General features: G+C 34.8%; 1 protein-coding gene across 2 annotated transcripts in view; it reads left to right on the top strand.

Moving 5' to 3' along the window:
* The window catches only part of CHIC1 (cysteine rich hydrophobic domain 1), a 42,348-nt gene that overhangs the window by 16,813 nt on the left and 10,832 nt on the right, over positions 1–14,703 (top strand). Inside the window, exons 3-4 of one of the 2 annotated variants that reach the window (XM_055564493.1) lie at positions 4,260–4,415; positions 10,178–10,210. In XM_055564493.1, the coding sequence (XP_055420468.1) occupies positions 4,260–4,415; positions 10,178–10,210 (189 nt within the window). The remainder of the gene's footprint in view (positions 1–4,259; positions 4,416–10,177; positions 10,211–14,703) is intronic. The other variant, XM_055564494.1, reaches the window with a different exon arrangement.

Genomic DNA, 14,703 nt, shown 5'->3' with positions numbered 1-14,703 from the left:
AAATTCCACCAGTGCAAAGAATAGTACAGTTCTTTAAACTAGGGAAGTAGGAATATTGGACTTCCCTGGTGGCTCATCGATAAAAAATCTGCCTGCAACCTGGGCCTGGTTTCGATCCCTGGGTCTGAAAGGTCCCCTGGAGGAGGGCATGGCAACCCACTCTAGTACTCTTGCCTAGCAAATCCCATGGACAGAGGAGCCTGGTAAGCTGAAGTCCATAGGGTCGCACAGAGTCAGACACAACTGAAGCAACTAAGCAACAGCACCAGGAATATTAAGCTGGATATGAACTGTTCTTAAAGACATCCATTCTTTTCAGGTGACCATTTTTGTAACACATAATGATTGGATATTTATTCTAGTGTACATTATTTAAATGCACAAAATTTCTCATATGTTGAATGAGGCATAAATGATACAGTGATCCTAGTTTAGTGTTTGATGATGGAAAACACTGAAGGAATTCTGAAAGTCTGATTTTGAAAAATCATATGGTGGCTTTGTTTTCTCTTTATTTTCTCTTTCATGAGATTATTTTTCTCCAGTAGGCACTATTTCATATGTAAAGGTTATTCTGGATTATCAAAATGCATCTCTGATAACTATGAAGAAGAAGCAGAAAAAAAAATTTACATGTTTCAGGAAAAAGCTAAAGAAAAAAAGTTTGAATTCCAGACTGAGCAGCAGTGTAAATATATTTCACAATGAATAAATGCAGTAGCTAAAATAGAAAATTAAATCTGCATTTTATAAAACCAGTATTCTAGCATGAATGGAATTCTTAAATAGCTTTTATGCCTAAACTAAGCAAAATTGCAGGGTGAATTCCAAAAATCTCGAAAGCCATTTTGTTAAGCTCTATGGCTTAGTATTAATTTTGTGCTTCTTATGTGTTAGTGCTTTTACTATAAATAAAAAGATAATCTTTTACATTAAATTAAGCAAAGATTGTTTCCATCTTTCACTAAGATAAGTCCTGTCATGATAGGATGTATGAAACAGGTGTATACATACAAATTTTGGTGACCAGAAAATGAAAGAACCACAGAATTTCAGAAAAGAAATAAAAGCTTTCAGCCCTCAGCTTGAAACAGTTAAATGGTGTTACAAGGAAATTAGCGTGCAGTGTTGGGAATTGTAAACCATAAAGTCCACCTTTACTATTGTGATCCAGTATGACAAGTGATTGATGGGGTTGTGTTCCCCATGACTGAAGGAGGCAAATCAGTCCTGCTGGGTTTTGCTTAGATTTTCTTCTGTTTGCAAAGTCTTTTGCATCCTGTTATAAAATATTATGACCCTTTCCCCCACTTTCATGATGTGACTTTATTTTTTCTAAGAAAGTTAAGAGGAATTAAATGTTTCTTTACAACCTGCCATTCAGCTACAAAGTAAAAGGCTTCCATCTAACCTTCATTACTAGTGATACTCAAATTATATGGAAGTAAATGAGTAAAATGTTATTAACTCTGATTCCACACAGTTAACTAAACATTTCTTTCACATTGTTTAAAATTGGGAGTTAACCAGTTCTCATTTCCTATGCCTTTATTTCTGTTTTATGACTTTTACTGTTATTCAAATACAGATTTTTTTTTTTCAAAGACAATTCTGGCTTCCTTTTAAAGTCAAAATGCAGATTTTAGTTTATTGTGTGAAATTCTAGTAAAAGTTTTATTTTCGGTATGTTTCTGTTATGACTTCAAAAAATTTGAATTGTCATTTTTAGAAACTTGAATGTTTTAGTTTTTAATTTATCCATAGTGATAGAGTACTAGCTATGAATATTATGTATTACATGTGGAAAATATTGGTGGGGAAAAAGGAAAATTGCCACATTTTAGAAATGGTTTTATTAATTCATTTCCAGAAGCATGTAATGACAGATAAATCTTATAACAAATTTTACATACCTTGGCATGCAATTTAACAAATTTTATATACCTTGGCATGCAATTTATTTCATTCACAGTGTTTTAAACAAAAATCAAGTTTTACTTTTTGGATTGATTCTTTTCTGGCTTTAGCCTCATTCTTTACTTTTTTTCATCTGTGCTTACATTACACACTTTTAAATAAAAGTTATATATAAAAATTTTACTTTTTAAACAAAATTTAAATTCTAATTACAGGTACTTAAATTTGTAAATGGACAGATTTAATATGAGTATATCAAAATTTGCCATATTTTAAAAATGTATTAGTGTTTCTAGATACACAATTTAAAGAAAATTGATAATGGTATATTACAGATTAGAGCTAAATATATAAATACATTTTCCTTGTTTTAACTTCCATTTGGTTGCTCACTGGTTCACTAGGAAAAAAGAAGCTGAATGTCACTGTTTAAGAGGTAAATGAAGATAGCAACTTAGTACCTAGATTTTAAAAAAGAACATTTTTTTCTCTAAAGAATTGAAAACCATTAAATTTGCATTCAAAATATAGCAGATTATCCTTTTATGTAGAATAGAATGTGTAGAAAACCTGTGGAGTTTAACGCTGTTAAGTTACCTGATCCAAACCTTCAGTTGATACTCCATGCAAAAAAAAACCTTGCTTTTTTTCTCCAAATCTAATCAGAGATATGATTCACTGTCTTCCTTTTTCAAAGCATTCTAGGCAGGAAGTTCTTTCTAAGGTATAATTTCCATTCCCCATGAGGTATATAATAGAAAAATTATTTTTCTCATTTTATAGATGGGAGACTAAAGCTCACAAAAATTGAATGAACTTACCTAGAATTTTTTATAATTAATAAGAAACTAGAATCTAGATCTTGATTTATTGTCTTAATGTGCTTAGCCTGTTGGTGTTTTGTTTCCAGTTGTCAGCCATAATTCCCTGAATTTATTTTCGTATTTACTCTAGAAATTTAGTTATTTATTTGGAATTCTTTTTCCGTGGTGATTGTCTTTAAATCATATTGGAGAATGAAATAAATTTACTTTCCTCTTGTAAATACAATTTTGAGCCTTACAATTTCATAACTAATTAACATATTACGAAAAAAGGAAAATTTATAGGTTAAGCAAGTAGCATCATTATTAGGTAGCATGAACAATTCTAATAAAGCTAATATAATTATTTAATGTTTTAATCATGATAGTACTGAATTATGTGGTCGTGTATCTTTCTAACATCCGTTAATCAGTATGTATTATAATATTGATTCTAAGACATGTCTATTAAAAGACAAAAATGTAATAATTTGATTCCTGTAGAACAGTTTTTACTTAGAAGAGTTGTGGAGCTCTATATTTTTGATGCCAAACATGCTAATGGGATTTTTATTTTACAGCAACTTATTTTTCTTAACAATTTCCTAATTTTTGCCTGCATAGCCAGATGGTGGAATTTTTTCTTATAGATTTTACAGTGTGACAGCTTTCTAAATGAAAGGGAATCATTTTTGTGATCTAGAAATGTGATTTCACTGAAAGCAGTCTTTTTAGTATACCTTTGAATTGTATAACCTTCAAGCAGAATTTTCGGTATAAATCTAATTATGCTTGTCATGATCGTCCCTCTGAACTGACTTTGTCGTTGTTTACAGAGAACCATAAGCATCCACTTCCAGGAATGGAGGTAGTAATTAAAAATATTAAATTTGTATATTTAAGGATCTCTCAACTTCTAAAATTTACAGCAGTTATGAATCCATTTTATGCTAAAGTGTTTTTTGAATGTGATCATTTCTCACTCTTTTGTTAATGTACCTTTTCCGTACAAACAATGGCAAATGTTTAAGTTGTTATGTTGCAAATTTACCAGGGAGAAAAGATTTGAGAGTTGCCTTTTTAAAAGTAATCCAGGAATATTACCGAGGTCTAAATTTAATTCTATTTCCACTAGTAGTATTGAGGTTTTATTGTTATTTTATGCTTCTAGTCTTATTCAACCTTTAGTCAGAGTGACTGGAGACTATAAATAATATTGCCATAATAATGAGAATAACTGGTAAGAAAACTGTGTGACGGTATCCTTTACTACGAATTTTACTGTTGTCATTTTATTATTGGTAATTTCAGAAGATTGTTTTCAAACATCAGAATAAGTTGTGTAAACATGAAATTATATTGTTTTGCTTTCTAATGTCATCCAAGAGCATGTAATACCTATTTATAGGGAAAGATAGGGAGGAAATAAATATGTTAATTCCTTAAAGTGTTTGTAATAAGACAAACATTTTATTTAGGTTTAGAGATAAATAGTAGAAAGCTGCCCTCAAAGTGTTAAAGATTGTGCCCTTGTTGTAGGTGGCCCCAGAAGAATTTAAGACCAGCATTGGCCGTGTGAATGCATGTTTGAAAAAGGCTCTCCCAGTCAATGTGAAATGGTTGCTCTGTGGTTGTCTCTGCTGCTGTTGCACATTGGGTTGCAGCCTGTGGCCTGTTATTTGTCTCAACAAAAGAGTGAGTAACCATTTTATTGTGCAATAATAATGAGCTAACATTTATTGAACACTTGTTGTGTGCCAAGTACTTTACAGGATTTAATTCTCCTAGCAATGCTGTCCTCATTCTAGACATAAAGAAACTCAGGGCCAGTGATATTAAGCCATTTGTCCAACCTTTATCAACATTTTATTACTTAATATGGGTTCCAGTCATTATTTTAAATAAGTACAAAGTAAGTGGAGTACTTAAGTAAATGTAACTTGGCTACTTATTCTTTTTATAAAACCTGAAGTTATGATTTAAAGTATTTCCAAGTCACAAGTGTATGGGAGAGCTTTTTCTTGATCTGAAGAAGTGAAAGTAATCTACAAAGTTGGTGGGGGAAATCTTGGTTAGTTTTGAACATGTTGAAACAACGTTCTGGCATGACATTACTCATTGTAGCATAGATTTAAGACTACTATCTTAATCTGATTTTCTTTAAAATTTTATTTTGATCTTCAGAATGATATTGTACCCACTGGAAAGATATCTTTACACTTTTTAATTCAAGTCAATGAGGAAAATTAATTCATTTACCTCCAATTCTTTTCCCTGTACAACATTGATGATTCACTTAAACTTCTAAATAATAAGCATATTCAAATTCACAGCACCTTGATGGGGTATAATTAATGGTACAGTTGTTTCATAAAAACCAGAAAGATTCCCACCAAGTACTCATATTTTACTCTCCATCTTTCTCCTGCCCTTCTTAATGTCTGCTTCAAAAAATAAAATGCTGCCACCCCTATCATTTTTTGAATGGAAAATTGGACATTTTATTAATCCTTTTGGTCACTACCAGTAGGTCAGAGCTTTATTTTAAATAGAGCTTAGTTTATTGTTTGTCAAAGCATGAACAGTGTTCTCAAATGGCTTTCTATAAGTTAAATTATGGGATTTTTTTCATCACACAGATATAGCCAATTTCAGTTACTTTAAGAACAGAGTTTTTGATTTTAATATTATCCAGGATCTTTTTTTTCTGATGACCTGTTTACATAGTTGCCTGTTTATTACCACCTCCACCACAAGGCCTGAAATAGAAGCAGTTTATTCAGTCATGTGATTTCACAATGAGCACTACTGATTTGACATTAACACTGATGCTATGATTTCTCCCTACCCCCTCTATGGTTAATTAAGTATTCATATTGAAATTAAGGTATCAGTATATTCTTAGATCACTGATCTGTCAATTTTTAAAGTCTATTAAGTACAGATGTGCAGACTGTTGTCCTGTGGGCTAAATCCAACCCACTCTGTTCTTTAAACATTTAAATCAATTGCTAGCATTTAAAAATTAGAATATTAAAATAAAATTTGAAATAGCCAGTGTCTCTTGTAAAATCTAAAAGTCTGGCAATATGGGACCCACATGCCTACATTTCAGCAGTTGGCCCTTGCTGAGTGGTGGCTGCTTCCTTTAAATAGGACATGTGGTCTCTGATTCACCACAGAACTACCCAGCATTTACATTATCTGCCTTGCTCTGGACACTTTATCATTAGGACCCTCAATGTTGTACATACTAACTTGTTAACACACTAGACAATGAGCACCAAGCATATTCTAGTAACCTTGTACAAGACACTGTCCTTTTTGGAGCCTTAACTTCTTCACCTATAAAATCCAGATAATATTACTTACTTTAAGGTGGTTGTGAAGATGAAGAGATTTAAGATACCTCACTGCTTTTTTTGTCTACATGGAGAAATAAAAAATAAAATGCAGCAATTTAAGAGTGGCTCTTGCCTTTCTAATGAGGAATCTAGCTTCATGAAAGTCATGTCTGCGTTTATCCACAAAATAAAATGGAAATAATATGATTAATCTGCCCTGTGTCAAAGGTCATTGCTGTATAAATGAATGATTATAAAATGTTTCCAAGAAAGAACTATGTAAACAGTCTGCCTTGTAAACTATTTTTTGCCAGTATACATCATGGTTATTTTTCTAGCAAATTGGTTAAAAGAAAAGAAATACAAACCAGAATGCCCTGAGCTGCTCCTAGTCTCTCTTAGCTCTGATAGGATTTTATGGCTACATGATATATGAAATGAAGGTTTTCACTTAACCATTTTTATATTTACCACAGTGATATTACATCAATTTTCAGGCCTAAGCATACTATCATCCTTAAATTTGAAATTACTTTTAACATTTACCTTTGTTTTTGCTATAATATTTACTAAATTGAGAGGGATGTTCAGAGGGAAGGGACTATTATCTCAGGCTTACAACATGAACCAATAATGTTGTTTTCCTTATGATTTCTAATTTAATTCCATTGTTATTAGAAAAGATACTTTGTATGATTTTAATCTTTTTAAATTTATTGAGGCTTATTTAGTGGTATAACATATAGCTTATCCTGGAGAATACTCCATGTACACTCAAGAAGAAAATTGTATTGTTGTGGGGTGAAAGGTTCTATATATGCCTGTTAGATCTAGTTGTTGCACAGTGTTGTTCAAGTCCTGCCTTTCTGTATTGATCTTCTGCATAATTGTTTTATCCACTATTGAAAGTGGGGTATTGAAGTCCTAGCTATTATTGTAAAATTGTCTGTTTCTCCCTTCAGTTCTGTCAGTTTTTGCTTCATGTATTTTGCAGATCTGTTGATAGTTGTATATATGTTTATAATTGTCATTTCCTCTTGAAAGATTTTATTATTTTTTTTTCTTTATTTTATTTTATTTTATTTTTTTGGGAAAATGGCATTAAAACATGTATAAGAAATGAAAGATTTTATTTTCATCACTATATATTGTTATGGAATTGTGTTCCCTCAAAAGTCATATATTCCAGCCCTCCCCTTTAATCTAATGGTATTTAGAGGTGGTTGGTACTTTGGCCCTTGGAAGGTAATTAGATTTAGATAAAGTCATGAACATGGGGTCCTCATGGTATATTAATGCCCTTATAAGAAAAGATCAGAGAGCTGTTCTCTATCTCTCTACTGTGTGAGGATACAGCAAAAAGGAAGTTATCCATAAGCCAGGATGAGTGCTCCCATAAGAATTCAACCAACCATGTTGATACTCTGATCTAAGACTTCCCATACTTTAGAGCTGTTGTTTAAGCCACCTAGAATATGGTCTTTTGTCATAGTAGCCTGAGTATATTAACACATATACTGAGCATCTTTTTCTCTTGTAACTTTTTTTTAGTTGAAATCTATTTTGTCCAGTACTATCTACCCTAGCCCTTTTTTTTTTTTTTTTTTGGTTACTATTTACAGTGGAAAGTCTTTTTATGTCCTCTCACTTTCAACCTACTTGTGTCTTGAATCTAAACTGAGTTTCCTGTAGACTCATGGATCATATTTTTATATCCATGCTGTAGATCTCTCCCTTTTAATTGAGAGTTTAATCTATTTGCATTTAGAGTCATTAATGATAACATATTAGTTTGCCAGGGCTGCCTTAATAAAGTACCACAGACTAGGTGGTTTAGACAACAGAAATGCATTTTCTCAAAGTTCCAGAGGCTGTAAGTCTGAAGTCAAGGTTTTCGGAAAGCTGATGCTTTTTTTTTTTTTTTTTTTCCTGAATCTTCTCTCCTTGGCTTATAGATGGCTGTTTTTTTCCCTAGGTCTTCATGTGCCTTCACCTGGTTCCCTCTATACATATCTGTGTCCTAATCTCTTTTTAAAAGGACACTAGTCATATTGCAGCAGCAGCATATTGGATTAGGGCAAACCCTAATTTTGGGGTTTCCCTGGTGGCTCAGATCATAAAGAAAATGCCTGCAATGTGGGAGACCTGGGTTCGATCCCTGAGTTGGGAAGATTCCCTGGAGGAGGGCATGGCAACCCACTCCAGTATTCTTGCCTAGAGAATACCCATGGACAGAGGAGCTTGGTGGGCTATAGTCCATGGGATTGCAAAATCGGACACAACTGAGTGACTAAACACACAAACACTAATTATCTCATTTTAGCTTAATTACCACTTTAAAACCCACATCTCCAAATACAGTCACATTCCCAGGTACTGGTGATTATGACACTTGAATATATGAATTTGGGGGGAACATAATTCAATCTGTAATAGATAAGGGAGAACTTCTGTCATTTTGTCTTTTGTTTTCCATGTGTCATATCTTTTTTTTTATACTCACTCCATTACTTCCTTATTTTATATTTAAATAATTTTTATAGTGTACCATGTGCCTTCTCATTTCCTTTTTTGTATATATTTTTAGCTATTTTCTTATTTGTTACCCTGGGGTTTATAACTAATATCTCAAACTTGTAACACACTAGTTTGAATTAATACCACTTTAACTTCAGTAATATACAGATTCTGCTTCTGTCCATGCATATACCTCCCCATATGTGTTATTATCACAAATTGCATCTTATATATTATGTATCTTTTAATATATATTTATAATTATCATTTTATACATTTGTCTTTTAAATCATATAGGATGAAAATATAAATTTCAAAATAAAAACAATATTGGCTTTTATATTTATTTATTCAGTTTTACTAATGTTCTTTATTTCATCATATAGCTTGAGTTATTGTCCAGTGTTCTTTCATTTCAGTCTGAAGGACAGTTTTTATCATTTTTTATGCTGCTGCTGCTGCTGCTAAGTCGCTTCAGTCGTGTCTGACCCTGTGTGACCCCAGAGACGGCAGCCTACCAGGCTGCCCCGTCCCTGGGATTCTCCAGGCAAGAACACTGGAGTGGGTTGCCATTTCCTTCTCCAATGCATGAAAGTGAAAAGTGAAAGTGAAGTCGCTCAGTCATGCCTGACTCTTAGCGACCCCATGGACTGCAGCCTACCAGGCTCCTCCATCCATAGGATTTTCCAGGCAAGAGTACTGGAGTGGGGTGCCATTGCCTTCTCCGATCATTTCTTATAGGCAATTCTAATAGCAGTGAACTCCCTCGGTGCTTATCTGGGAGTATCATAATTTCTCCTTTTTTTGAAAGGATAGTTTTGTTAAGTATAGAATTCTTGAATGACATTTTTTTTTTCCTTTAGCACTTTAAAAATGTCATTCTACTTCTTCTGAACCTCTTGGTTGCTGATGTGAAATTGGCTGTTAATCTGACTGAAAAGCTCTTTATACATAAGTTGCTTCTCTATTGCTGCTTTCAAGATTTTTCTTTTTGTTTTTGGCTTTCAAAGGTTTGAATAAAGTTTCTATCAGTATTGGTCTCTGAGTTTATCCTACTTGGAATTCATTGAGCTTCTCAGTTTTCCTTTTTCTGTATGTGGACTCATACTAATACCTGATGTGCTGTGGTTTCAGCCTGAGGAACTCCCCACAGTATTTCTTATATGGTAGGTCTGTAGGCAGTGGATTCTCTCAGTTTTTATCCAAGAATATCATTTCATTAGTACTTTTTATAGATAATATCTTAATTAATAGACTATTTTTGAACAATTTGAGGTTTACAGAAAAAAATTGAGAAAAAGCAAAGTTCCCATATACTTCCCTCACTCAACCCCCAATTTTCCCTGTTATTAACATCTTGCTCTATTGAAGTACAATTGTTAAAACTGATGAGCCAGTATTGACACATCATTATTACTAACTAAAGTCCATAGTTTACATAAGAGTTCACTCTTCATGTTGTACATTCCATGGGTTTTGACGATGTATAAAGATGTGTACCATCATGTATACCAATATACATTGGTATGTTAATCTTGTATCCTGCATCCTTTCTATAATTGCATATTAATTCAAGGAGTTTTGTTGATTTTTCAGGTTTTCTACATAGACAATCATGTCATCTATGAAGTAAGATAATTTTTATTTCTTTTTTCTTATTATGTATACCATTTTTTCTTATCTTATTGTATTACCTAGGGCTTCTAGAATGATATTGAAAAGCAGTGGTGAGAGGGAATATCCTTGCCTTGTTCCTGATCTTAATAGGAAAGCTTTGAGTTTCTCATCATCAAGTATGATATTAACTGTAGGTTTTTTGGTAAGATGTTCTTTATCAACTTGAAGAAGCTCCTGTCTTCCTAGTTTGCCAAGAATTTTTATCGTAAATGAGTGTTGTATTTTGTCAAATATTTTTTCTGCCTCTGTTGATGTGATTATGTGATTTTTCTTTTTTAATCTGTTAATGGGATGGCTTACATATTAATTGATTTTTGAATGATGAACCAGATTTGCATAAACCAGATAAACCCACTTATTGTAGTGTATATTGTTGTATTTCTTTGCTAATGTTCTGTACAGGTTTTTGCATCTATGTTCATGAGAAATATTGGGTCTGCAGTTTTCTTTTCATATAATACCTTTGTATGGTTCTGTAATACTGGCCTCATAGAATGAATTAGGAAATATTCTCTCTGTTTCTGTTTTATGGAAGAGATTGTAGAGTGCCACATCCAGCACAACAGGTGAGAAAGACCTGAAACAGGGATGAGCACGTAATGAAAAGACAGACACATATAATTTGGCAAATGAGGAATCAGGGGGCCCTCCTGCTCTCCATGGCAGGAGGACAAAATGGCTCCTTTCAGCCCACACTTTTATTGGCAGAAGTCACATGAGCTCATTAGGGAATAGCTATACTGGGGAGTTTGATTAGCACAGGCTCTGCTGTTGATCAGGAATATCTTGTTTTGTTTCCATGGAGATGGATGCAGGGGTAGGCAGTGAAGTGGAGCAGAGAGCAGGTCCCACTCCAAGAATGTCTGTTCGACATACTTGGATGATCACAAGGGCACAGTTTGCCACACCCTCAAGTCTGGTCTGTGCTCTGCCAGGCTGCAACAGTAGAGCACTGGTATTTCTTCCTTAAATGTTTGAACCCATCTGGGCATGATGTTTTCTATTTGGGGAGGTTATTAATTATTGACTCAGTTTCTTGAATAGACATAAGCCTATCAAGATTGTCTATTTCTCCTTACATGGGCTTTAGTAGACAGTGTCTTTCACATAATCCACCCTTTTCATCTAGCTTATCAGATTCATGAGCATAGATTTGTTAATAATGTTCCTATATTTTCCTTTTGATCTCCATGGCTTCAGTAGTGATAACCCATATTTTGTTTCTGAAACTTTGTAACATTTTTGTCTCCTTTCTTTTTTTTGTAGTTAACCTGCCTAGACACATTAATTTTACTGATCTTTCAAAGAGCCAGTTATTTATTTGTTGACTTTTCTCTATTGAAGTCCTATTATTAGTATCATTGATTTTTATTATAATTTTTATTTCTTTTCTTCTTACTTTGGTTTGCTATTTTTTCCCCTAAGGTGTAAGCATATATGGTTGATTCAAGGTATTTCTTCTTTACTAATATATACATTCAGTGCTACTGCTTTTAATGCATCCTACAAATTTTGATAAGTTTTGTTTTCATTTACAATTAGTTCAAAATATTTTAAAATTTCTCTTGAGATTTCTTCTTAGCCATGTGTTACTTGGAAGTGTGCTGTTTAATCTCCAAGTGTTTGTGGATTTTCCACTATTTTTCTCTTGTGGTCTGAGAGCATATATTGTATGATTTCTGTTCTTCGAAATCTCTAAAGATGTGTTTTATGACCCACAATGTGGTCTGTCTTGGTATATGTTCCACCTCAGCTTGAGAATAATCTATTATTTGCTGTTGTTAGATGAAGTAGTCTGTAGATGTCAAATATATCCAGTAGATCAGTAGTGCTCTTGAGTTCACCTGTGTCCTTACCAACTTTATGCCTACTTGATCTGTTTCTGATAGAGGGCTATTGAAGTTGCCAACTATAATAGGGGACTCCTCTGTTTCTCCTTGCAGGTCCATCAGTTTTTACCTCATGTAGTTTGGTGCTCTTTTGTTAGGCATCACTTCAGTCCTCAGTCATGTCAGACTCTTTGCGACCCCATAGACTGCAGCAACCAGGCCTCCCTGTCCATCACCAACCCCCGGAGTTTACTCAAACTCATGCCCATTGAGTCAGTGATGCCATCTAACCATTTCATCCTCTGTCATCCCCTTCTCCTCCCTCTTTCAATCTTTCCCAGCATCAGGGTCTTTTCAAATGAGTCAGTTCTTCGCATCAGGTGACCAAAGTATTGGAGTTTCAGCTTCAACACCAGTCCTTCGGTGAATATTCAGGACTGATTTCCTTTTGAATAGGCTGGTTGGATGTCCTTGCAGTCCAGGGGACTCTCAAGAGTCTTTTCCAACACCACAGTTCAAAAGCATCAATTCTTTGGCGCTCAGATTTCTCTATCGTCCAACTCTCACATCCATACAAGGACTACTGGAAAAACAATAGCCTTGATTAGATGGAACTTTGTTGGAAAAGTAACGTCTCTATTTTTTAATATGCTGTCTAGGTTGATCATAACTTTTCTTCCAAGGAGTAAGTGTCTTTTAATTTCATGGCTGCAATCACCATCTGAAGTGATTTTGGAGCCCAAAAAAATAAAGTCTGCCACTGTTTCCACTGTTTATCCATCTATTTGCCATGAAGTGATGGGACTGGATGCCATGATCTTAGTTTTCTGAATGTTGAGCTTTAAGCCAACTTTTTCACTCTCCTCTTTCATTTTCATCAAGAGGGGCTCTTTAGTTCTTCTTCACTTTCTGCCATAAGGGTGGTGTCATCTGTATATCTGAGGTTATTGATATTTCTCCCGGCATCTTGATTCCAGCTTGTGCTTCCTCCAGCCCAGCGTTTCTCATGATGTACTCTGCATAGAAGTTAAATAAGCAGGGTGACAATATACAGGCTTGATGTACTCCTTTTCCTATTTCAAATCAGTCTGTGTTCCAAGTCCAGTTCTAACTATTGCTTCCTGACCTGCATATAGATTTCTCAAGAGGCAGGTCAGGTGGTCTGATATACCCATATTTTCCAGAATTTTCCACAGTTTATTGTGATCCACATAGTCAAAGGCTTTGGCATAGTCAATAAAGCAGAAATGGATGTTTTTCTGGAACTCTCTTGCTTTTTCAGTGATCCAGCGGATGTTGCCAATTTGATCTCTGGTTCCTATTGCCTTTTCTAAATCCAGCTTGAACATCTGGAATTTCACGCTTCATTTACGTTGAAGCCTGGCTTGGAGAATTTTGAGCATTACTTTACTAGCATGTGAGATGAGTGCAATTGTGTGGTAGTTTGAGCATTCTTTGGCATTGCCTTTCTTTGGGATTGGAATGAAAACTGACCTTTTCCAGTCCTGTGGAACACTGCTGAGTTTTCCCAATTTGCTGGCATATTGAGTGCAGCACTTTGACAGAATCATCTTTTAGGATTTGAAATAGCTCAACTGGAATTCCATTACCTCCACTAGCTTTGTTTGTAATGATGCTTCCTAAGGCCCACTTGACTTCACATTCCAGGATGTCTGGCTCCAGGTGAGTGATCACACCATCATGATTATCTGGGTCATGAAGATAATTTTTATATAGTTCTTCTGTGTATTCTTGCCACCTCTTCTTATTATCTTCTGCTTCTGTTAGGTCCATACCATTTCTGTCCTTTATTGAGCCCATCTTTGCATGAAATGTTCCCTTGGTATGTCTAATTTTCTTGAAGAGATCTCTAATCTTTCCCATTCTGTTGTTTTCCTCTATTTCTTTGCATTGATCGCAGAGAAAGGCTTTCTTATCTCTCCTTGCTATTCTTTGGAACTATGCATTCAAAGGGGTATATCTTTCCTTTTCTCCTTTGCTTTTTGCTTCTCTTCTTTTTACAGCTGTTTGTATGCTATGCTATGCTAAGTCACTTCAGTCGTGTCCGACTCTGTCTGACCCCATAGATAGCAGCCCACCAGGCTCCCCCATCCCTGGGATTCTCCAGGCAAGAACACTGGAGTGGGTTGTCATTTCCTTCTCCAATGCATGAAAGTGAAAAGTGAAAGTGAAGTCGCTCAGTCGTGTCTGACTCTCAGCGACCCCATGGACCGCAGCCTAGCAGGCTCCTCCGTCCATGGGATTTTCCAGGCAAGAGTACTGGAGTGGGGTGCCATCGCCTTCTCCGAGCTATTTGTAAGGCCTCCTCAGACAGCCTTTTTGCTTTTTTCTATTTCTTTTCTTGGGGATGGTCTTGATCCCTGTCTCCTGTACAACGTCATGAACCTCCATCCATAGTTCATTAGGCACTCTGTCTATCAGATCTAATCCCTTGAATTTATTTCTCCCTTCCACTGTATAATTGTAAGGGATTTGATTTAGGTCATACCTGAATGGTCTAGTGGTTTTCCCTACTTTCTTCAGTTTAAGTCTGAATTTGGCAATAAGGAGTTCATGATCTGAGCCACAGTCAGCTCCCGATCTTGTTTTTGCTGA

Source organism: Bubalus kerabau, chromosome X (assembly GCF_029407905.1).
Source record: "Bubalus kerabau isolate K-KA32 ecotype Philippines breed swamp buffalo chromosome X, PCC_UOA_SB_1v2, whole genome shotgun sequence".
NCBI lineage: Eukaryota > Metazoa > Chordata > Mammalia > Artiodactyla > Bovidae > Bubalus > Bubalus kerabau.
The sequence above is the reverse complement of the archived record's forward strand: the minus strand, read 5'-3'. Positions and strand labels throughout refer to the sequence as shown.